The sequence below is a fragment of the Camelus bactrianus genome, chromosome 4, assembly GCF_048773025.1.
Source record: "Camelus bactrianus isolate YW-2024 breed Bactrian camel chromosome 4, ASM4877302v1, whole genome shotgun sequence".
In the NCBI taxonomy this organism is placed as follows: domain Eukaryota; kingdom Metazoa; phylum Chordata; class Mammalia; order Artiodactyla; family Camelidae; genus Camelus; species Camelus bactrianus.
Window position 1 is genome coordinate 27,728,356 of NC_133542.1, and position 26,247 is coordinate 27,754,602.

At 36.6% G+C, this 26,247-nt stretch overlaps 1 protein-coding gene across 18 annotated transcripts in view; it reads left to right on the top strand.

Moving 5' to 3' along the window:
• Positions 1 to 26,247, top strand: part of PTPRD (protein tyrosine phosphatase receptor type D) — a 1,875,536-nt gene that overhangs the window by 1,667,116 nt on the left and 182,173 nt on the right. For all 18 annotated transcript variants that reach the window (XM_074361573.1, XM_074361575.1, XM_074361574.1 and 15 more), the window contains 4 exons: positions 12,359 to 12,547; positions 16,211 to 16,321; positions 19,679 to 19,948; positions 22,665 to 23,246. In XM_074361573.1, coding sequence (XP_074217674.1) covers positions 12,359 to 12,547; positions 16,211 to 16,321; positions 19,679 to 19,948; positions 22,665 to 23,246 — 1,152 coding nt within the window. The remainder of the gene's footprint in view (positions 1 to 12,358; positions 12,548 to 16,210; positions 16,322 to 19,678; positions 19,949 to 22,664; positions 23,247 to 26,247) is intronic.

Sequence of the window (26,247 nt, forward strand, 5' to 3'; positions counted from 1 at the left end):
TTCTCTTCTACCATTTCCCTGGTGCGTGTTTACCTTTATCCTGCTACTGGGGTATTACAGTAGTCTCAGACCTAAATGGCCTCCCTACATCTTTTTTTTTTTTTGGTCCTGCCCCCAATGCATATTTCACACTGCAGTTACCATGGAAATTTGTTGATAAGAAACATATCCTCCCACACGTCAGCAGGCACTGGAGTGTCCCCTCATTCGTTCCTACCTTGCAAACTATTACTTACCTTCTGGTTGCTTTTAGGAAAAATACCACAGTTCTTTATGTATCACATCAGCTTTGCCTGATGCCCTTTTGCCAATTTGCTGAGTTTAACTCTTTATTGAAGAAAGATCAGCCTTTAGAATTTTATATATGGAAGCCTGTTATCTCTTCTAGAAACAAAGACTGGGATTTCATCCATATAATTCTAGTGGTGGTGATTTTGGCCATTCTCTTTTTGTAATTTTTCTTCAATCTGGCTATTTTCTAGATGTCTGACCTTCCATTGAGTAGCATTTTATTATTTTTGACATTTAAAAACTATTGAATAATCATATATCCTATGTTCACCTGTAAATAAAATTTTGCTTTTTTGGTAAGTTTATATAGAGAGAAAAGGTCAAAAATTAGGGGGAAAAAAGAAACCATAGTCATATTTCTGTGGGCAGTTTCATAAATTGACAGCTTGTGAGTCCATAGACTTAAAACTGACATACAGATATGGCTAGTTATTTTCAGTAATGCTTTGGTGTTAAATTCAGGGTCACTTTTGACATAGAAATAGAAATTTATTTGTATCATGGGGGAAACTTCCTACACAGATACATAATACATTCTTGAAACATGTTCTGTTTTAACAACTTATTCATGTGCTTTGTAGTTCTCATTCTTTATGGGAAACAGCATATATATTTTCCGCATGATACCCCCCAAATAAAACTGCTGTTACGTCTGTTGCTGAATCTGTCTTCTCCCTTCAAATAAATATTTGCCTTTAAAACTGAGAAATGCTACTGAATAGAGTTAAATGGTGAAATGTTCTTCAGAAACATTATGTAGATATATCTGAATCACATTAGTTCTGTGCTTGCCTCTCTTGTCCCCATCCCTATGAATGATTAAAGACAGCAGGATGACAAACATTGTTCTTTGTGTGTCAAGAGGGGAGAACTGTGAAAAGGTGGAGGGAAGGGGGAAGGTAGATTTCTGAAAAATTTCAAAGTCCCGCCTTAAGGAACAACACTTGGATTTCTGAAACAATTCTGGATTTTGAGTCAAGTTGATGATGGTTTAGTTGGAAGAAAGCTCATCAAAAAGTTCATCTTCTATCTTAAACTTTCTCATTTGCTTGGGAAGAAAACTAATAAGGGGTCTATCTACTTCACTTTTTCACATCTCAAAGCAAAAATCATAAGTGATTTTTTTTCCTTTAGAGTATTGATTTCTCTGCAATTTGTTTTTTCATGATCTTGAGCCTTACTCTTGAATCATCACCAAATGTTGTTCAGTATTTCAGGTTGATAATTAAATATTTCTAGATCTGAATTTTATGAAAATTTACATATTTTTCCAATCTAAGTTTTTTGGTAGTATCATCATTGGTATAAAATTGATAACAGTTGGCATGTCATTTAGTTAATCTGTGTTCAAGAGTACCTCAAATGAAGTACGTATTTGGGGATATTTTTTAGATTTGGAACAAAAATGTCTGCAACATCCAGCTATCCAGAAGCTTTCAGAATAAATCCTGCATAACTGTCTTATTAATCAGATAATCTAAAGGTTAATAAAATCTCATTTAATAACAAAGTAATTACAATAATTTACTGATATGATCTTACAGTTTTGAAATATTCTCAATTGTATAAAAAAGTAGAAACTAAAAAGTAAGTTATTTTCCTTAATTATTTGTTGAGTAAATTGCTGACATGATGCCTGTCACCCTTAAATACTTGCGTTTTCTCCAGGCGGAGACATTCTGTAGTTACAGCCATCCGTAACTCTATAGTCCTCAGACCCCGTTCACCTGAGATTGCATTTCAGGATTGTTCCATTTGGATTTCATCATTTGTTCTTATTCAAGTCTCTCTAAACATCTTTAAAGGCTCCACTTCAGAATTATACTTTGCCTTTAATTGTCAGTCTGGAAGAGTTCCTTATTCTTCCTTTGACATTTCTAATCCAGATAGCTTTGAAGACAACACGATGTTATTTCATAAAATGTTCTTGTTGAGGGTTTTGCTCTTGTTTACTCACGATTGTATTTAGATTATGAATGTTTGGCAGTAACATTCATTCGTTCAGACTGTTGTAACAAAATATCAGAGTTTTGGGTGGCTTATGAACAACAGATATTTATTACTCCAAGTTCTGGAGGTGAGAGGTCCAAAATCAAGGCACCAGCACTTTGTGTCCAGTGAGAGCCTGCTTCCTGGTTCATCAAGTGTCCTCTCTTCCCTGTGTCCTCACATGGAAGGAGCAAGGCATCTCTCTGAGGCCTCTTTGATAAGGGCATTAATCTCATTCTCATGGGCTCTGTCCTCACACCTAATCGCCTCCTGAAGGCCCTGCCTCCAAATACCATCACTTTAGGTGGTAGGATTAAACATAGGAATTTTGGAGGGACACAAATATTTAGTCAGTAGCAAGTATCATAGAAGTGATGCTATGTCATTTTCAACACATGATTTTTATCAGCCCCATCACTGACATTGTTAACTTTGGTATCTTGATCAAGGTTGTTTCTGTGAGCCTTCTCCATTACAGACTTACTCTTACCCTTTATATTTAATAAATTTGTGGGACAGGTTACTTTGAGAGTATGATAATATACCAGTATTGCTGTAACTTTTTGATTTATCTATTCTTTTATGTTAGTATAGACGCATGTCATTTTTTTTTAGTGTGTTGTAATTTGGTAATTTTTAAAAAAAAATTGACATTCAGATTGTCACACATGTGGCTAATGAGAACCCAATCAAGCTTCTTTGTTCTTTGAACATGCTCCTGTCATTCTTTGAGTCATTTCATGCAGAACACATATTCCAGGTACATTTTGTACTTCCCTTGTCCCAGTGCTAGATGTAATTAGTTATATTTCGAAGGAGCTCTGTCTTCTTTCAATAGAGAATCATATTTAGAAACCAAGATATAGATACTTGATCTGTGTATTGCTACTGGGTCTTGATGCTCCCAGCCTCTCTATTCACACTGCTAGGGGAGATGTGTTTGGTAAGTTTATATAAGGAGTGAATATATGTGTGTGTCTATACACTCAATTATATTTATTTCTATATCAATGTGCATATCTTTATAACCATGAGTTCGTACCAATACGTCCAACTCCAGTCCACAACCACACAGTTCATTCTAGTTTTCTTAGTTATATAAAATTTGACTGCATGAAAATTTTACTTACTTACATTCACCACTATACATTAAAGCAACCAAGATGAATGTTATCCTTGGCCTAGTTGATTTGAGCTTATTAGAATTCCTAACTTTTACAAAGCCAGCAAATAATGGAGGCAGGAGCCAAATCCAGTTCTCTTTCCAAGTTTAGGTTTTTGTCTCTCTCTCTAAAAACAAGCAAGCAACAAAACAGGAGTTAAATTTTTTAGTTTTAGGTCTATTATGTATTTTTGGTTTGTTTTTTTTTTTCTTAAAATAATCTCAGTATTGGGGTAGGTATGTATAGCTCAGTTCAATCCCCAGCATCTCCACACACACAAAAAATATTGGTATGATTTAAATATAAATTTGTGTAAGTGGTTCATTTAATACTCAAATTAAGGACACGATTTGGACAATGTACAGTTTGAGTATCACGAAACCAGCTTGTTAGTAAAAATAAATTACTAGAAAGCAGTGAGACTTTTGAAAGTGGATGTTACAGAATTTTGTTATCTTAATGATATTTGCATTCATGAGAATAAAAGCATTACCCTGATTCCTAAATACTTTTCAGTATCCGAGTAGTAATAATGTTGCTAGGTAGATAGGCCTCCCCTCACCCACTCCTCAATGAATTTTGGATCACAAGGAGTCTAAGCATTTGCTAGCTTTAACACTAGTAACAGTGGGGGCTAACTGACTTAATGCCTTGTGAAATCACAGCCACCACATTCATACAAATGATAATTTAGTCTAAGTTTGTATTCTGCTACATAGACAGTAGACATTACTTTGCGATTTATAGAATAATTGCATACATAGCTGCTAAACAAGTTTGCTTTGTTCTGTGCCAAGAATGCCTTACAACTCCTCCACATGTGAAGAATATTTCTGAAAATGGAGCTTTGCTCTGAAATGCTCTGTAGGTTGCTGGTTAGTATGCTGAATATTTAGTATCCTCTAATAAGACTCGTATCAGCTTATCAGTGTTCAATTTCCTTTTTTTGCCTGGCATAATTCTGTGAGAAATCTTTGGAGACTCTTATGCCCAGTAACTGCCCTTAAGAGATACCTAAATCCACTCTGAAATAAAAGCTTCTCTGATTGATTTATAGCCATATTAACACATGCATACTTATCCAAGTATATAGTAACTTGCAAAGAGGATCTTGGGCTAAAAATTCATCATATCTTGTTCATAATTACTTTTGGGGGATCAGATCTTCTATTTATTATTTGATTGGGAATATCATTTATTAACTGACATTTTCCTCGTGCTTTAGATAATTTCTTTCTGACTTAGAGCAGCCTTTGGCTTATCATTAGAAACCATTTTATATATATATGTATATTTCAATTTCATTCATACACATATCATTTTGAAAATGGTCCTGGAGCCCAACTTTGCTAGAAAACATTGATTTAGCTTTTATTTCTTTTTCATTTTTCTGTTTTCAGCCCCATATTCAGTTCACTTCCGAGAAGATTGATTTTGAATAATATGGTCAGGATGTCAAAATAGTACAAAACCCTGCTGCCATCTGGAATGGTGAAAATAAAAGCTTTATTTACACTGTTTTCTTTAAGAAAAGAATAATGTTTTCCCCTCTCTTCAGGGACGGTATTCTGAAAGGAAATGGTTCTTGTTTGTAGCCTGATAGTGTGGTTTATTCTGAAAGATAATGACTTGAAAACCTACTTGCTGTTCAACAAACTAGTAAATACTCTAACTACTAACCCCTCAGCCTTCCAGCCCCTGAAACGCCAGTCTGTCTCCTCTCCCAGACAAAGCCATTTGGGGTTGTTGTTGTGGGTCCCCTGTTACAGAGAGGACCTCTGTGTGGCCTCAGGTCGTAGGATTGATAGGCTGAGCCTACTGATATCTACCTCTCTGGTTTGTGTAGCCTTTGAATATCTGCTCAAAGCAGTAGTCCTGCCACTTACAGCCCTTCCTGGATAATGAAATAGAAATTACAGAAGGGTTAAAGTCATAGGCACAGTGCTAAATTTGAGCTTCTTAAGGAAATGATTTGATATTTATTATCCTTTTCACAATTTACCATTTCTCATCTACATTTTACTGTCTAGCATACCTCGCAGAATTCTACCTGGAACCAATGTTAAACAGTTGAGAAGTACCTATCAAAGGGCGGATCATTTTATAATGTGGAAGTATTTTAAAAGTATTACATACCATGAAACTTTGATCTCTAGGCCTTTTTGCTTTAAAAAAAAAGAGATGACCATGTACTTAGCGAGTTATTTTTGTAGTGTCTTCCATCATGAGTTGATAGTGATTAAGAGTTCTATCACTGTTCATGATGAATATTTATTCAAAGAACAGCAGTTGACATAGAGGAAACATGATGAAGTAAAAATATACCAAATTTAGAGATTAAAAGGTTTAAAAAAATTTTGCTGTAGGTATGATCAGAAACAGGTAACAGTTTAGCTGAGTCTCTGTTTTGTGTCTCTTGAAAGTGTTTATCATGATACCACCCTTGCCTCAAGCAACCCTAGTAAGTCTCTAATGGTTTCAGTGTTTTCAGTCATTCATAACAAGGCTTTGCTGTCCCAAATATTTTGTGTTATTTTTGAAGTTTGCTTTGGAGAACTAATCAGACAACAGTACGATTTATTTGTACTGTTGATTAGTCAAAAAGCCTGAAATCTTATTCAGAATGAGAAACGAGGGCTTTTACTAGCTTTTAAGAGGTTACTTGGCATGGATACCACCCTCTAAATTCACTTGCATGTCTATATAATTCCTTTTTCATGATTTGTGTAGAATATTTTTCCCATTTACAGTTTATTGCCGCAGCTCTTGTCCTGTCACGCCTTAGAGTCGCTTGCCTCTGTTCTATTTACGTCTTCTGTGGGAGACTGAGGTAGAGTGAGTGCATGTATGCTGATGTATTACTTGATACCAGGCACAAGGGCAGGTAGCTGTAGGCACATTTAATGCATTATCTCATTCAGTCCTCCCTTCGATGAGCTGAGTACTATTTTTACTCCCAAAGAATCTAATTATCCTGCAGATACAATTAAATCACAACAATATAGAGATTCTCTAGGTTACTTCATACCCACTGCCTGGTCCAGTCCTGGCACAAAGCAGGTTTTCAATCAATATCTATAGAATGGATGATGATCTATTGACTATCCAGTAGATTTTTTTTAACTAAAAATAGTTTAATAGTTAATATAATAGTTATTATAGTCAACAGTTTGTATAGCCTAGTATAATTCAAGGTTCATAAATACAAAGAGACTTTTTTATTTAACGATTTTGAGACCAATATATTCAAACTTTCCAAGAGGATTTTTACTGTCCTAGGTATAAAAACACACTGACTTTATGTTAAATTAGTACTGTTTCTCTAACAGATAAGGATGCCTTCCCATATATTTAAAGGGCATAACTCTTCTGTTTAAGAAAATTTTCTTCATACTGTTCAGCTAATACTTGACTGATGTTCAGGAAAACTTCCCTTATGTAATTCCTTCATCCTTCAAAAGAAGAAGTTAGTTGTACTTCTGTAAGACTATGTTGTGAATGCCTAAAGCTTTAAGACATCCAGCCACTAAGAAATGTTTGCTCCTGGCAGTGAAAGAAGACCCGGAGTGTCTGAGCCTGTAATTTAGTGATTCACTGGGATGTTACCATTAGTTTGAACATGAAGAATTCTGTTATTCTAAAGATAGGATAGCAAAGTAGAGATACACATTCTGCTGATTCTTTTGAGTTCCATTGTGTTCGCACTTAAGATTTTTGTCTTGTGGTTGCCATTTTGACATGTAGGAACTTGAAACCAATGTATGAGGGAAACCTTCCTGTAAAATTAAGAAAGTAGGAATTGAATTGTGTGCTTCTAGTGCAGCATTTGCATTAAATGAAAGAAAGAACCAAACATAAATTGCACATCTCATCTGATGAAAATCATTTGCTGATTAAATAAGACTTATGGGTATAAAAATGAAGAAAGCCACCATTAAGAACTATTTTTGTGAATTTTTAAGTCTAATACTACTCAAGACCCTACAAAAGATAATTTTGGTCTCATAGACCGATATGCAAATAGGGGAGGCCAAATCTATAGCCACAAAAAAACGATGAAAGAATGATTAACTGTTTAAATAAGTGCCATTAAATCAGCCCAGTAGGAATTCAGAGATATCCCATGAATGAATGCAGAAGAGGTTGCCAAAATTTTCTAAATATGTCAAATTGCAAGAGTTTATTGAATACTGGTTAAAAAAGAAGTAACATAGCTCTGCCCTTTGTGAGCTTCGTAAGCTTTAAAAGAAGAGCCACTATGAACTGTTTAGTCCTCAGGAAAGTGATTCAGGGGAGTGAGTTCTCTAGAGGGGGTGCTTATATCTCTTCTTCCAGACTCTGAGTTTGCTTTATTGTACTGCTATTCTCATCAAAACCTCTGTATTATCAATAATACCTAAAAGATCACGTATATTTGCTACATCTTTTAATATTTCTTTTGGAAGAGCATACTGTTAATATAATTGACTTTTTTCTTCATAAACATATTTGCTGTAAATTTGAAAAATTGGCAGTGTGGCATCATAGCAAACATTCCTTCATTGAAAAACCTCTTTAACTCTCTTGGGAGCAGAGTCAAAGCACCAGTCTGACTAAATTCACTGAATCCCAGCAACCTTAGTCAAGAACTGCTTAGGGCCGCCTTGCTAGGAGGCTGTGGCCTTAGCAAGCAGTTTAGTTGTGTGGTTTCCTCTCAGATAAGGAAGATTGAGTCTTTGCAGAATTGGAGCGAAAGTAAAGCATCATTAAAATTGCTTATGGATGAACAATGGAAGTGGTTTGAGCAAATTATGCAAAAGGTATGACTTAATCAATAACATATATTTAAAGCACAGCTTCCTACAAAACAAAGTTAGACTATTTCCCCCCACACATTCTTTTCAAGTCCTGGGTAGATCAGGGGTTAGTAACCAAAGTTTTAAGCAGTGAGACATTAACTCTGGAAAATGCTGATGTTCATTTTTCTCTTTCCTTAATGGAACTGGAAGTTTCATATCAGCATATTTCATTAAGACACCAAAAGATACAAAGAATGTGCTATATTTCCAGATCTATTATAGCTGCCATTCCAAACAAAATATGTATGACTTCTACGATTCACTAAGCACAAGTATGTAGTAATCTGCCCTTTAATGGCCTCTCAAAGTGACAGACCAAATGGCTTTGTGAAGGTCAAGTCTGATTTAAACTGTTGATGAATTAGTAGCTAATTCTGTGTGATTGAATATTAATATGGAACAGTGATAAGTAAGGCACTTTAAAGCTTAATGAGCACATTAATGAATAGGACAAAATGTTTTTCTTTTCCCCTCATGTAAAAGTTTAAAGCTACTAACATACTGCCAATTTGTTAATTTTTGATTCTGCATTTCCCTGTAAAAGTTAATATGGTTAACACATAAAGAGTATTGATTTTTTTTTTTCCCTTAAGTTCCTGGTACCATACATTCGATGAGCTGTCAAAATTGATGTTATCAAATGGCAAAGGCAGTTTTATATGGATCACTAATAAATGCAAAGGTGAAAAAAAAAAGCAATTAACATCTTCCAACTACGCCCACTGAGATAAGCATACCAATTAGAAATTTCATTATTTTTACAGTTCATTTTATGTTGAATACTGAGTTTTATTGTCAAGCACTTGATAGTCAAATTGGAAACAAGCCACAACTGTCAATGTGTAACAGCTCTGGCTATTTGAATCTGTTACATTGTGATGTTTCTCATGAAAATTTAATGAAGAAAATACATTCAAAGAGGTTCTGTGCAAGGAGGGGATGGATAGAATTTAATTACCGTTATTAAAAATAGGAAAGGAGCTCTCTTTACATTCTCCATCCGATTATTATGCAAGAAAGATTATCTTTGCTGTGCACTTGTATATAGGGAAGGGGGGCTCTGGAGTGTTCTTTATGAGTCAAGAAGGAAAAGAAAGGTCATGCAAATGTGTTAGTCTGCTTTCCATAGGGCACAAGTCAATTTTGTCAGCTTTCCCCAAGGTGAGGGCTTCATTTCTTATAAATGGTTATTAATTCTAGATTTCTTTGGTAAGAGCCTTTGATAAGTGGCTCAACAATCTTAAGTCTTTGACACTTGCCGCTGATGGGTACAGAATATTGGCATGGTTCTTCAGAGAGAGAAACTTGTAGAAGAAAAGTAATGATTGGAGAGCGGTGTCAATGCATATTAATTTAACTAGTAGTTAGATGCCACAGGGGTGACTCATTGTCCTGGGAAAGACAGAAAAGCTCAGGAATCCCAAGGAGATTTTTTATTAACTGACGTTAGTTTCGTTAAATACGGAAATTAACAACAGAAAATCTAAGAGCTTTTTTAGAAATTCATTTCTAGGTGACTGAGTCAATGTAGTTGACTTTCAGGCACTGAAGGTAGACTATTTTGATGCTTGAAGTATTTTGTGTCAATAGCTGTCAAGCGAGATGTTTAATAATATGATGTGTGTTGTAAAATGACTATTGAGCTTTCAGCTTTCTTTTTTCCCCAAATAACATTAAAACTAAGCTTTAGAGGTAAATACATTGGCAAAAGCTTTAAAGCCATTAAAAAAAAAACCCAAACCGATGAGATTCAAGTGGAATAGATTATTAAAATTAGCATAGCCTATTTTGCAAAATACTCTTTACCTGATTTGTAGTTTTTCACATTGCCTTAGAGACTTGCAGAATCGTCTTGAAATTCCATTCTTAACCACTCTTTCTGACACTTGTCAACAGGGGACCTGGGTTTAGCTGACAGTGTGTAAGTATTCAGATAAACAGAATGCATCACTGCTTCTTCAAAAGAGCCATGTTTTTCAACCTAAGTAAAATGTAGCTCATTGAAGTAAGCTGTTACTTTTTTAGTCTCTGGCCCTAATTAGCGGGTGGGACAGAAAAATGTTTTCCGGTGAATCCATATGTGAAACCTAACTTGCCTTCTTTTGGACTCGTAGACCTCCCTGTGGGAGAGCCAGAGTCTACACTCTTCCCTATTACTCTTCGATTTTCTTTCACAATGATAACCTGGACTTAATGCTTAGGGTAACTTCCCTTCCTAGGGAGCTTTATTCTGTTGCAAGCATTTTACTTTTCACTTTTAAAGCCTCTTGTTCTTAACTATTCTTCTCATGAACTCTCTACCATAAGTAATTTTCTACTATGTGTGGTAGAAAACTGGTTAGTCACTGTGATACTCATGTTTAGGCTAGGGACTTACTGGAGTTCTCTTAAAATCTGTCAACCCAGACTAGTTTGATGACAAGGAATTTGAGTGCAAGTGAGCCTTGAAGAAATTTGTGTTGTGGAGCAATAAACTGATGAGAAATAAAAGATACAAGGCAATAGATTTAGGTTCTTACTGCTACAGTTGCTATGAGAAGGAAAAGACTGAATATGTTTGAGAGAGTTTCAAAAAGCTTTATAAAGAAAGCAATTTTTGGCTGTGTGACTTACCCAAGACATGGACAGGGTACTCTCAATGGGTAGGATTTGTCTGGGGAGTGGTAAGGATTTCAGTGTGGGCAGAAGAGAGATTTCCTAGGAGGGAGATCATCCATGAGAGGCTGAGGGAAAATGGGTCCTGATTTTAAAGGACTTCGCTAACCAGATTTAGGAGATTTGAGTTTACTATAGGGACCGTGGAGAATATATAGATTTGACTGAGGATGCAGTGGGGTCATCAAAATGGAACCTTTTCCCTAGAAATTATACCTCTTTGGCAAGATTAACAGGATCATGCCAGAAGTTGTAGGAGACACCAAGGAGAAGCTGGGTGCCATATCTCATAAGTTCTGTTTTGCTCACTGGTTGTGTCTTTGAGTCATTTTGGAATTGGTGGCTGATGAAAATTCATTAGGGGTCATGAGGGAACGTTGATTACATTAACACTGGGCCCAATTAGAAGTCAAAATGTTTCCTAATAATCCTCAAACAGCCAAATTCTAATTGAGATAATTATCACCCATATAACTAAATTTCCTCCGATGCTTAACTAGAATATACCTTTCAAAAGCTGGCTGGAAGAGCTGGTAGTGTGGGTTATCAATGTGGGTCATGCTTGAGGGCTTAAGAGGGCTTTAATGTCTCAGGATCTAAGATCTGGGACAATTTTGATGTGGGATAGGAGAAATGAATTTCGGATGATTTGAAGATTTAAAATTGAGAAGTTTCAACTTTTTAATGACTTTTAATGAAAATGGCACAAGTCTTTGGAATGGAGCCAAGGATTCTCTTACCCCCAGGAATGTGGTGATTTTGACTTGCTTTTGTTCTTTTAAGTCTTTTGTAAGGGAAACTTTCAGATAATTTTCAGACTAATTGAAACTCCCTACAAAGGAATTTGTTCAGGTTGAAACTTTGCTTATGTGAAAAATAGTTTTACTTAAAAGTTAAAAACTAACAGATTTGAATACAGGTAGTTTCATCCAGCTAACGAGTTTGAATTTGTTCCCCATGTACTTGTGAAGCTAGCTCTGCCCGGTCAATAGTTTTCCCATAATGAGAAGTTTCCTTCTCAGTGTCTCTGTTTCTGATGCTTCCTTCTTTCTAGCTGGCTATACTCATTCCTAAAAGCCGATTTCAGAGCTTCCTCTTGATACTCATGGACCACCTCAGATACCCATTCTGTAATTACTTCTGCTTCCGTGCTCCCAGAAAATTTGATGCATCCCTTGATCATGTTTTCATCACACAGGTCTGTGTTCTTTTCTCAGCTGTTGGCCTCCTGTTTAGACTGTGCACTCTTCTGGCCAGAAACAACATTGTGACGTAGCCTAACCTGACAGTGCAATGCTACCTCATTTGTGTCAGCCTCTCAACAAATGCCGACGAAGTTAATGGGAAAGGTTAATGGGCCATCTCTCCTGCCTCTTGGGTATCTGACTTGAAAACCTGTTGGTATCGCCTTTTGTCTTGCAGAGGATCAAATTCCCAGGGGCTTCCCTACCATAGACATGGGCCCACAGTTGAAGGTGGTTGAGCGTACACGCACGGCCACCATGCTTTGTGCAGCCAGTGGGAATCCGGATCCAGAAATCACTTGGTTCAAAGATTTTCTGCCCGTCGACACAAGCAACAACAACGGCCGTATTAAGCAGTTACGATCAGGTAGGGTCTTGTTACTGTTTCCATGAACTGCTAGAAAATTTTTATTTTTTTATTTTTTTATTTTAGTTTTCTCTCTATTTTTTTTAAGTTTAATTTTTAGGTATTGATTTTTCTTCTTCTTCTCTTTCTCTGTTATTTACTGTGTTGTCCACGTTTATGTCATAGCCTGTTTCAGAGTCTGTCTTTTTCCTCCTCTCCGTGTTTTGCAGCTTCTGTTTAATCCACATTGCTCACTGCTGTGACTGTACTTTTGATACTTTTTAATTTACTGCTCTTCTGCAGTAGTTGACGGATCCATTTTCTCCTCTTTCTTTCTTATTTCTGTTTTCTTTTGAAACAAATTTATTTCAACATTGGACTTCATTCAGAACTTGCAAGGAGTTCCAATGGTTAAATCCATCAAAAACCAAAATGTTCAAATTGAACACTAAAAGGATTTGATTTTATTAAAGTGTATTTTCTCTGTCTTTTCTACATTTGAACTCATCAAAGTACCAAAGTTTAGTAAGTTTGGGCCCATCTACTTTCTTTTCGCTAATACATGAAACAGGGAAATGGTATCTCACGGGTAACCAGATGTATTTTTTTTATAAAGTCCTTTACAAAGTACCAGTGAAAGGAGGGGGTTTTTATTATGATTATTATAATATTAGTATGAGTGCATATTGTCTACACATTAGCCACAGTGGTGTGCGCCCACACGAAAGATTTTTGAATCCTCCAGTGACTGGATCTACAGAAGTCTGCTTTTGGTGTAGACTCCAGCTTTGGCTCCTCTCTCTTTTTCCCTCTCTCTTTCTCTCCCCCCCCCCCTTCGTTTTCCTTTCTCCCATCCCAAGTTTATTCCTTTGCTCTCTTTAGATTAAAAATGGAGATAACTCTAAATTTGTTGTAAAAGTTTTAGAGCCTGTCCCTAGGTAATTTCACAGGGACATATATTGATAAGCTGTGTACTTTGGCATTGGTAGTAATATTGATATAGAATTCTAAGCTGTTTAACTGCCTGTCTTCCCAGAATTCTCAGCTTTTGACCTGTCCTGTGATGTTAAAGCGTCTTGTTAACTGCCTCTTTCGCTTGTTGTCAGCAGAATTGTATAGATTAGCATTCTGTTATTATAAATAAAGAATTAATTATTCACATGTAACATAGATGATGTAGTGTATAAAGCTTTAACTCTGAAAAATTTGTACCAAATTATAAGGAATATAATAATATTTTTATGCTGTCTTTCTTCTCTCCGTATTTAAATCTCCAGAATCTATTGGTAAGTGCTTAGTTCTGAAGCGCACTTCACCCCCACTAATTTCCATATTCAGATTATTATTATTATTATTATTATTATTATTATTATTATTATTATTATTATTAATAAAATGCATGGCATGCATTTTACTAACTGTCAGTGTAGACACCAGATTTCCTTAGTGGCGCGCACATGCACATATCCACAGAACTGTTACTGTAAGAACACTGTGTAGAAAAATAAAATAGTACACAAGTTATATCACACAAATGTAGCATAGTAAGTAGCCTAAGATCTATCCTATGAACAGTGTTTGTTTCTAGTTAGTCTGTAGCATTTCCTACAACAGTATATATATATGTGTATCTATATATATACTTAAATAGATCAGCCAGTATTTTCCTCAACTATGTCTTTAAAGATATTGTTTAGTTCTTTTTTTTTTTTTTTTAAAGAATATGAGGCATATAAGATAAAAGTCTAAGATTATATGACCCCAGACCTGAGAACTCAGTTGCTTCTCTGAGGAAGGCAATGCTGCCTAGTGTGGTGTTTGCCGTCTGTGGTATAATAATGCAACTTGCTTTTATGATCTAATGATGCAATCTAATATATTCCTGTTTTACCAGTATAGTAATTCAAGTTTCTTTTAAGACCTTATTTAATTCTGTAAATCTAATTTAATTCTTCTCCCCAGCCCTAGCCTCCTTCTTCTCGTACTAATGCTTCTTCTTTCTAATCTTATTTGCATTCATATTATCCACCCAGGTGGTACACCAATAAGAGGTAAGAGTGCTGAACTAACGTTCACAGAATGATCTTACTCATTCTTTCTGTCCTTTCATCACTCCCATCTTTGTCCTGTTTTCAAAATCATTCCAATATTGTCCATCAACTTTTATATTTTTCCTTTGTACCGTTTGGTTATGATCGGTGACTCTCATGTTGTGAATTCTTCGTTTCTTTTTCTTTTTCTCTTTGTTTTGTTCATTTCTTTCTTTATGAAAATGATTATTTAAGTTGTGATATGCTTCAAAGAAAGCATATCGGGTCTTTAGACCACAGACCAGTCACAGCGTACCATCTGTCCCTCTTTTTTTCCTTTTCTTCTTCTTCCTTTTTCCTTTTTTTCTTTTTTTCTCTTCTTTTCCCTTTTTTTTTTTTTTTTTTTTTTTTTTTGTCCGACTGGAGAAAAAAAAAAAGATCATTTTTTTTCTTCCTTAGCTGTTCTTGTTCCGGACCAAAGCCAAGATGGTCTGGAGAACAGTGGCAGACATGCAGAAGACAGCCTGGAACACCTGCTTTTTGTGTTTATCTTTCAAAAGGTTTTTGCTTTTGTTCTTCAATTCTTTTTTCTCTTACTGTCTTAAAAGTCAAAGAATGACTCCCCTTTCCACCTGATCCCACTCGCCTACAACCTGACAGCCATGCCTTTTTCTTCCCGGACTTCTTTTTTTCTTGGATTACTCGCCTCTGGATTTTTCGATCTTCTGTCCTTCAGGCTATGGAAGCAAAAGGTGCTGAGTATTCTTGGTGGTATGTGGTATTGCTGGTTTTTCGACTTTGACACAGTGTGCATTTCTTTTGTAATTCTTGTTTTGTATTTTTCTTGGGGTTTTGTGACACCACACTGCTAATCCCACTGGTGGATTTTGATGGGTGTCTTAGGGGATCCGTCTCGCGGTCCTCAAGCAGTGGTTGGTTGGCTCTCCTGGCTGGCCAAGGCCGTGCTTTTTAACTTTTTTTTTCAAACCTTCTAATTCAACTACTCTTTGTTTTTCAGCAAACGTAATAAATGATTGTAAGTCGTGGCAAACTTGTCTTTCTTTTCTTAAAAATCTGCATGTCTTAAGGGAGTTTTGTTTCTTTAAGTAATATTTTCATGATATTATAATGACTAATTTTAATTTTTTTGCTTTGTGCAGCCTTTTTTTGTGCTCGCTGCGTATTTTTGGCTTTCTTCCGCAGAAGACTTTCTTAAAAACCCGGCCTGGTTTTTTTTGAGCATACCTCTCTTTTGCGCCACTTTTGATACCAAAATGAAACAAAACAAAATCAGAAATTAATCTTTTGTTTTATTTAAAAGCCATACTTCCTTGAAGCAGTCTCACCCATCTTCATTTTATTAGTCTAGGAAATAAGAGTGTTAATTCTGAGTAGAAGTCTTGCTTGGGAAAAGAGATACTGTTTGTTTTTTTTTTTAATACTAGCATTGATGATGTAAAAATTTAAAAAATAAATAATCTATATGTTTTTCTCATCGCATCATTTTCTGTCTGTGCACCTTAGCAAGAGATTGAATCGACGTTGAGCGGATCTTCCTTTGCAGGGCTTTTCATATTGTTAAGAGGTTTAGCTTTCTGAACTGAGGAAGCCTTCTCTGACCATCTCTTTGGCAATATATTTTATATCCATACAGGAGCCCTTCAGATCGAACAGAGCGAAGAATCTGACCAAGGAAAATATGAGTGTGTTGCCACCAACAGCGCGGGCACTCGCTATTCTGCCCCTGCCAATTTATATGTCAGAGGTAGGAATGACGTAATCCTGGTGTTGCATTTTCATTCAGGCTCAGGGGGAGCTGAGATACCCACAGGATCCGTGTGACCATGTCAGTAGTTAAAGAACTGATTTGCTAGTAGTGACAGTAGCTGAAGCATTTTAGCAAATGGAGAATTAAACGGTTTTAAATACACAGTTAAGAAAAAAATTGACAACTTTTGAGTGAAATCTATCCTGAGGCTTGCAGTTTGTAAGTATATGTGCATTTTTACATCTTAAGTCCTATTTTGACTGCAGTGATTGAAGTGTGCTTTGCATTGGTTTGAGGTTTTCTTCTTTTTTTTTCTTTTTTCTGTTGTGTTACTCTACTGTTTCCTTATCAAACCTGGAAATTATTGCTTGGTGTGCTACTAATCAGTTCTCTGCACAGCTCCAAGCATAAAGGTATTGGTCTTTGAGACCTCTGCTGTGGAGCTGTAAGGATAAGCTACTAACTAAAAAAAAAGCTACATGCAAATAGCACAATTGTATTTTCTTCCTTCTTTTTTTATCCTTAGTTATTTATGACACATAGTATTATGTATGTGCATATATATATACACACATGTGTATTTTTTTAGTTGTTCAGTTTCTGAAAAGTTTAATCTCTTGATTGCCAGGGAACAGTGATTGCATTTTAAAACATATTAGTTGTCCTTGGGACAAAGATGAATGAGGAGACATCCCTGTTTCCTCATAAAGTAATAGAACTGATTACATTTTGAGCTTGTGAATAACTGGGCCTTTCATTTCCACTAGAAAGAAATATTTCTTCTTCCCAGGAATTTTCAAAGCTGCTTCCTGTAGTTTTGTGTCCAGTGACAATGCTCTTACTCTTGGTCTCCATGTCTGTGAACAACCACAAATGGTGTGGGTGGGGGTGGGAGTAGATAAAAAGACTGCCAGGGCTTAAAGTCACAATAGGATGGGTTCCCTTAGGAAAATATCTAGCTTGATTTTGAAATTTTTGTTTGAGATAATTCTGTTTCCGTGGGGATGTTCTTCTCTCCTGTCTTTTTCTGGAGTCCGGGGTGGGAGAATACGAAGAAAACCATTTCTTCTCCAAATTCTTTGGAAGCCCCTTGATCCTTCTTTTCACAGTGACGACCTCCTTTGCTGCATGAGGCATGTGTACCTTCTTCAGTGGAAAAATTTCAAAATGATGCTAGCTATTGTTTCTAATACTGTGTTAGTCCATGAGGTATTGCTAACTTTTTCAGCAGAGGTAGGAAGGATTAACTAGAGCAAATAAAGATGTTCAAGTAGCAGTTGAAAGCCTTGATATGGCCTTTTTACTCTCTCTGTGTTTCCCTTGTTTTTCTCCTTTCCTCATTTCATTGTGTTCTGCATCAAACCCCCTACATCCCTCAGAGCTGCGAGAAGGTTGGTGTGATTTTTACTTTTTACCCACCTTACAAAACTATTAATTAAACCAATAACAAAGAATACAAATGAAATGAATGTAGCTGCATTGTGGTCTTCTTTTGGTTAATGGTATGTTCTAGCAGAGAATGCCCTTGGCTGTGGCTTCTGGTGCTTGCTGGTGGTACCTAACTGCAGTGCATGATGGGAGAGGATGTACCTGGGTGCATGGTAATGGGGTAACACGTAACTCTCTCAGGTCCAGTGAACTCGGTCAGTGTTCCTGCTTTCCTTTTTGCTCCACTCTTCCCGTCTCTTGCCCCACCTTTAATTTCTGTCTTAAAAAGATGCCTGCTGCCCGTAGAATGACTTTTTGTAGTTGTTCCCCTAATCCCAAGCATGAAGACTAAGCTCTCCTCCATTTTTCTTGATTTGCTCTTTGACACCTTTGACACCGGCTCCTGTTTGCTTTGTGTAACCTGTGAATTGGCTGCAGGAGGCATGCTTAGCTTTCTCTTTACTTCTCCTCTGCCTGTCATTCACCCGTGAGGCCATCGCAGCAAGCCCTCTCAAATCTACGGAGGTTTCTCTCACCCTTAAGTACAGCCAAAAAGTTGACAGAATTATTCTCTCATTATCTTGGAGTTTTGAGGTTGTTTGTTTATTAACTTAATTATTTTAATAAACAGTTTATTATCCATATTTAAGGTATGCTTCTAATGATTACCTCTTGATCTGAAATGCTCTTGGTGTAACATTTTGCCAGTAAAAGCCCAAGGTGAAACCTATTTGTCTCTTACCCTCTCCTTGTACCATGTCCAAGACACATGTACTTAAACACACATAAACGTGCAGATTATCTGAAGCAGGAACACTGAACTGTAATTGCTTGGTAATTTTTTGTGTTGTGTTGCTTTAATATGACCTCTTCTCTTAATGTCATGTCCACTGTATGGTTTAGATCCTGTGTCTCGTAATTTGAATGAAGGCATAAAAAGCCTCTTCCTAGATTTCTCTTGTCATCATCTATGTTATTTTACCTTAGACGTGAACGGAATGGAATCCTGAATGTGAACTCCCGAGCCTCCTTCCTGATTTTGCAGTCCTTACCTTTGACAACCTAGCTTCGCCTAATATCTTTCTACTTTCAACCCTATCCTCCCTAAATCCCTGTCTCAATCACTGTACTTAGCCCTCCTCCCTCTGTATTTAGTTCTATTCCAGTTATTTCCTCTGTTGTCATTGCTGTCTTGGATTCCAGCCATTCTCCCATTGTCCTAATAAGCATGGCCTTGAGACACCATGTGCATGCCTTGCATGATCCAATCCAGTATCTCTACTGGCATTGGCTTTATTTCTTCTTCTTGACTGTAAATCGATATGTATATATATTTCTGTGTTTGTCTCAGTGTTAGTGTGAGGTCTTGAGGCTGCACCTACTCTGAGTCTGAAAGCAAATGCATTGCACTTTCAGTGTACTCTAGATGATGTTTTCCAGGGCTGGGATGTGACAGTGTGGTCCCACACATGTTTTCACATCACCTGGAAGAGCACAGCAATGAAGCTGGTTTTGATTCTGAACATAAACCTGCTGGTGCCTTCCAGCCCCACTCCTGCATATACATGCATTCATAGAACCCTTGTTATATGCATGCATGTGTATGTTTCTGTGTTTATCTTCTGCATGATGTTTGTGTATTGTTAGTTTGTAGATAGTTTTTTGTGGGGCCCTTGTAGGTCTGAATCAACTTTTGTATGAATGTGTCTGAGATATCAATGACAAAGCTAAATAAAATTTTCTGTGTATACACACACCATACTTGTATGGTCTGTATTATCCACAGTTTTTCATGTTTTGTTTTTGGACAATCCACAATGTGTTTCAATAGTTTAATTGTGTCTGTACAGTGCATGTCACGTGTTTAATCAAGCCACTTTCTCTTACCTTGTATATTTTATCATCTTCCCTTGTGTTTTATTCCAGTTCGCCGTGTCCCTCCAAGATTCTCTATCCCACCCACTAATCATGAAATCATGCCAGGTGGAAGTGTTAATATCACCTGTGTGGCTGTGGGGTCACCAATGCCTTATGTGAAGTGGATGTTGGGGGCAGAAGATCTGACACCTGAAGATGACATGCCGATAGGAAGAAACGTCCTAGAACTGAATGATGTAAGACAGTCAGCAAATTACACCTGTGTTGCTATGTCGACACTGGGTGTCATTGAAGCAATAGCACAGATCACTGTCAAAGGTATGCTCAGTGGTTCATGCTTGCAAGATCTGAGGATACTTGAGTCAGCTGACTAATAATGTCTCTACAAAGTCCTTGGAATTCTACAGTGAATCAATTCATTGTTCAGTGTTTCAGATGTCATAGTCTAATTTTATCTGTGGTATCATGTAAGATACACAGATGTAGGTAGGCAGATTCTCTCTTAAAAGTATTCACAGCCTAAGTAGGGATGATCATCAAAATATTGAACAGGCTGGGCCCAGGCACTAACAGGGCAGGATGAGCAGTGCTAGACAAGGTCAAGCGTTACGGTTGGGCTGATGTGCACAGTTTTATATCAGTCTAGAACCTTGAGAAGAGGCACATAACAGAAGTCCAGATAAATGTTAATTAATGTACAAAATCCAAGAACGCGGAAACAGGGTTGAAATTAACATGGTCTAATAATAGATACTTGAAATTTTTATTAGTGCCTACCATTAAAAATCCAAATTCAAGTATGATTCTATTGTTTTAGCTTTATCTCTCACCTCACATAGATGAAGTGCTTAACAAATAATATCTTCTAGAAATAAGTGTACCGAATACAACCGAAGTACTATATTCCATGGCTTTGACTCACAGGGGAGAAAACAGTGTGTGCAGTTACCAGTTGTTTTTATCCAGTGTTTTTAGAATTTTAAAAAACATTTACAAAATGGGTCAGTCTGAGGGTGACTTTAGGTTCCTGCGAATGTCTAGAACTATTGCAGAATGAACACAAATTATCTTCCCCTTCTAGGAAGTGTAGTCCTTAAAAAAAAAAAAAAAAAAACAAAGAAACAACATACATATAATAGTCAGTGTTACATCTTCAACCAAGCAGATTTAGCTAATGTATACCATATGAAATCAATGATGTGACATATGAACAAGGTAAACACCACTGTCAACCTTTAGTTATATAAAATAGTAATGTTTTATTCCATATCCTTACTGTATTAGCATACTATTCTTCATGCACTGCAGACAAAACCTGCACTGTATCATCACTGTCACTTAGTAGAACTTAGAGTATCTGTGAAATATCAGTAAACATACCTTTCATTAGCACTATTTTTACTTGCCTTAAAAATTCAGAAAGACATCAGCGAAAATTGAAATCAATTCCTTGAAAAATGCTGTGCCAGAATATTTAAACAAATGTCTTTTTATGATTATTTTCAGTAAATCCCTTGGCCAAATATTATCATTCCATGGTTCTTAGAGTAACAGGCAAATATTGAATTGCCTTTCCCATACTAACTATCTCAGCTTTAAATATTTGACAGTTGACTAAAGACCTTCAGGAATTCAAAAGCACGAGTCACATAAAACTAATATCTTCTTCAATTTCTTTTCTTTGTTTTCCTGACTCGTGCTGCTTCTCTACCCCCTCCACCTCAAAAATAAATAAGACGTAAGGGTGATTCTGGAAGGCAAGGATGAATCAAAACAGAAAGTACCTTGAAGAGAATAAGGAGAATGGGGGTGGACTCACTTAGTCAGTCACTCCACATGCTTATTAAAAACCTGCTCAGTGCCAGACAGCGCTCTAGGGACAGGGGATGTAGGAGTTGTTAAGTCCAAATTTGCTGCTCTTGAAAAGTTGTCGCTGTAGCGAATGTGGTATTTTTTGCCTTGAAGTTGACAAGGAGAGAGGAGTCCTAAAGAGGTGGTAATATGAGTGTTACCTTCCGAGATTTCTCTAAAAAGTCAGCTGGTGAAATTCTCCTTGTTTCCCTAACACCACTACCTTTCAGAATCATTGTCCAGCGAGGTACTTTAATATGAGGCCACCAGTGTAGATGGTTTGTGTTCTTTATTAGGAGCATTTTGAGTTGTGCTCTTCTGCTGAAAGGAAAGATCGAGATCTCTGAAGGACAGTGTTTGTCATGTAGCTGCAATCTTATATGACTGATGTTGGATATAGAATATGCGTTATGACAGTAAGATACTTTAAAAAGTGATTTGTGAATATGCTTTAATTTAGTTCCTTCAGCATACTTTGAATATTAAGCAAAAACATGAATTGGAATTTGATTAATTATTCTTTGTGACCCTAAAATTCTTGGCTGGATTATTTATAAAGAAGTTATAGCAATGTTGTCTCTGACTTAAATCTGGAAAACGATATGGATACTCTTCTTTGACATCCAGTTAATACCATTTCATTATATTTCAAATTTTGTTCTTTTCAATGTTTACAGAGATTTAGTTATATCACTTTTTTGAAGCAAGGGTCTAATTGGCCAAGCTTTTGGTTGTAATCATTGTACTTTAATTACTGTTTTTTGAGGGTGCCAGATACATTCTAAGAGCATTACTGGATTAGCTCAATAATCTTCACAGCAAACTCGTGAAATAGTTACCCGACTGTACAATCCAATAATAACAATTTTTTTTCCCATTTTTCACATGGGAAAACTGAAGCAAAGAGAAGTTAAGCAACGTGTCCAGGATCTCAGAGCTAATAAGTGGTGAATTTGGGTACAGGCCCCAGAACACAGTGCTATATCGTACACTGCTAGTAAACTGGGACTTGTCATCTGTGCATGTCTTTCTGTGCTTCCTGGCCACTTACAAAACTGTCCTTTGCTATATGTCATTAAATCTTCACGAGGCATGTAATTCTGTCATTGTAATAGTAAGTTTATGGATTCTTAAAACATCTTAAAGATAATGGATACTCTCTGTCTTTTTTTCTCCCTGCAAGCCTTACCCAAGCCTCCAGGAACTCCTGTAGTGACTGAGAGCACAGCTACGAGCATCACCCTGACGTGGGACTCTGGGAACCCTGAGCCTGTCTCTTACTACATCATCCAGCATAAACCTAAAAATTCTGAGGAACCTTTCAAAGAAATTGATGGGGTGGCAACCACACGCTACAGTGTCGCTGGACTCAGTCCCTACTCAGATTATGAATTCAGGGTTGTTGCTGTCAATAACATCGGGCGGGGGCCTCCCAGTGAGCCTGTGCTAACGCAGACCTCAGAGCAGGCACCATCCAGCGCCCCACGGGATGTCCAGGCGCGGATGTTGAGTTCAACCACGATTTTGGTACAGTGGAAGGAACCTGAAGAGCCAAATGGACAGATTCAAGGATACAGAGTTTATTATACAATGGATCCCACTCAGCATGTCAACAACTGGATGAAACACAATGTAGCTGACAGCCAAATTACTACCATTGGCAACTTAGTGCCCCAGAAAACGTATTCTGTCAAAGTCCTGGCTTTTACCTCAATTGGAGATGGTCCTCTTTCAAGTGACATACAAGTCATCACTCAGACGGGAGGTAAGTCTACTTCAGAATGGGAAGTAGGGTGGAAGGAAGGAGTTGGTGCTCAGAAGTGGCAAGGGCAAAAACAAAGAACAAGGTAGGTTACATTTTAATTTTTGAGATTCAGAGTTTCTAAGTGAGGAGTTAAGGCATGTTGAAAGGAATAGGCACAAACACTGAAAGACTAAATAATACACTCCCTTTAAGTAGGGGCATGCCTTCAGCATCCTTTTTTCTTTTTTTACCTGAAGTATGGTTGCTGTACAATATTATGTAAGTCACAGGTGTGCAATATAGTGATTCATAATTTTTAAAGGTTATACTCCATTTATAGTTATTATGAAATACTTGCTTTATTCCTCATGTTGTATAATAGATCCTTGTAGCTTATTTTATACCTGATAGTACCTTTTTCTCTCCTACCCCTATGTATTATCGTATTTGTTATTTTAATTTTGTACCCAAAAGTACAGAGACCGTCTGTATGAGGTGGATGAATGCATCACCCATGCAGCATTTGAGAATAGAAATACGTTTCTTTATACTAGCAGCTCTGATAGAATAGTCCCCAAATTTATTCAGTTTGTGAAGGAGTAGATAGTTTGAGATTAAGGTAAAAAATAAAACCATTTGTCAGCAGGCCTTAGATATTTAAATGATATTTAGAAGATACCAGGAAGCAACTTGCTTAGAAATAAATGTTCTCTTAATTTTTTTTTTTTTTTCATTCCTGTGGCCCTCAGGGGTGAAGAAAGACGGTTACCAAGATCTAAGATCAAACTTTGGGGTCTTGTTTACCCATTTTAGTGGGTGTTAGAATAGACGCCAAACTAGTTGATGAAGAAAAACTTGGTCCTTCCAGTAGTTTTATTTTCGTAAGAGGTTATCAAACTTCCCTGGTCTTTGATTCAGAGTGATCAGTTTGTCTTGGGATGGGGGTATATCATAGCAGCTTTCTTTTAAAATTTATTCTTGACAATCTGAGAGTTATTCATTTGACTCCTTTTTGTGTGTTTGTGCCTCGTAAACTTGCGTTCATCTGTGAGTGTTGACAGCACACTGTTGGTTTTGAGAATCTACATAGGAGCCATATTATTGGAGAGCTTGTCTATAATCTGTAGGCGTAACTCGTAGGTAATCTTGGAAATGAGTTAATGAATTTTCTCAGGTGTCAGAAGTAGATAAATTTATGTTTAAGCACTGACTTGTTTTTATGTCATGGGCTTTATGAATCCTGTGGCTGAGAATGTTTACCTGTTTGCCCTGTCTGCTAGAAATCTCAACATATTTACAGCTTGCCTGGCTTTATTTTATTTTCCTACTGTTATCTGGTTCTTATTGGTTTGTTCATGGATTTATCACTTTCTGTAATATCAAAAATGTAACTGTGAAAGTATTTTACTGCAATTATACTAAAAATCTTCTATATACCTTCCCTGTTTAGCTTTTTCAGTTCTTTTGTATTTACTTGTTATATTAGTATGCATAAAATATTGATTAATTTTCCATAAATGTCTCATTGGAAAATGTAGAAATCTGTGAATCTTGTTCTTTTTCTTGACTGAAAGCAGTCAACTGTTAAGAGACTTTTTTTTTTAGATTTTTAGAATGTAATTTATTTCATTTATTTTTTTATTGAAGTATAGTCAGTTATAATGTGTCAGTTTCTCGGGTACAGCACAATGTCCCAGTCATGCACATATATGTATATATTTGTTTTTATATCCTTTTTCATTAAAGATTATTACAAGATATTGAATATTATATTTTACTATACTATTTTTATAGCTCCATAACCATTAAAAGGTACACGAAAGTATTTATGAAGAGTATATACACTTTGAGTTTTTTGGATTTTTCAGCTGTGATATTAAGAATCTCTGATGTTGGAGTAAGATCACCAGGGTTTGGATCCCAAACTATCATTTGTAGCTCTGTAATCTTGGACATGTTACTTCATCTCTCTGAACTTCAGTTTTCTCGTCTGAAATAATAGTCATCGTATAGAGTTAGGGGTGATAATTTCTTTCTAGGGCTGCCATACAAAATACCACTCACTAGGTGGCTTGAGCAATAGGAATTTATCGTCTTCTGTCCCAGTGGCTCAAAGTCCGAGAACCAGTGTTAGCAGGATCAGCTCCTTCCGAGAGCTGCGAGGGAGCTGCCGGGACTCCCTCTGGCTTCTGGTGCTCGGCTGCTAGTCTTGGCTGTTCCGTGGCTGTTCCTTTTGGAGGGTCTTCTTGGCTAGTAGAAGCATCACCCTGGTCCCTGCCCTCATCGTCACATGGAGTCCTCCCAGAGTGCCTTCTCTGTGTCCACATCCTCCTTTGTTAAGATACCAGTCGTAATGGATTAGGTCCCAACCTAATGATAGCATGTTAACCAAGTACATCTGCAGCTCCTTCCAAATAAGGTCACATTCTGAGGTTCTTGGTGTTAGGAATTCAACGTATGAATTTTTTGTGGGACACACTTCCACTCATAACAGGACTATTGATTAGATAATTGATAGAAATATTTTATAACTTAATGTGTAATCATCATCATCATAATAACAACTAGCATATGCCAGGCACTCTGCTGTGAACTTTGGATGTATTAATTCTTACTATCCAATCAGGGAGATGTGGAATTACCACATTTGCCAATTAGTACATTGAGGATCGACACAGATTAAAAAAAAATTCAGGAACTTCCTTTGAGTCATAGTTGATTAAGTGGATGCCCTAGATACTTTAAAACTCTGTTATCTTTTAAATTAATAGTGTGCTTATGTGGTGATTTTTTTTTTTTGGTGCCTTCTAGGTTTTTGTGTCCAGTAGGGAAACAGCATGTCACATATTCATATCTCTCTTTAAGAGTTAAATATAATCTACTTCAGAAATACTTGAAGTGGCTATTAGATTATCCCAGTACAAAAGTACATTTAGGTAAGAAAAAATAAGTATCTGAAAGAAGTAGAAGGAATACCTTTCTTCTTAGAAGGTTACTTGATCACTAAATTTGGTTCTTAATT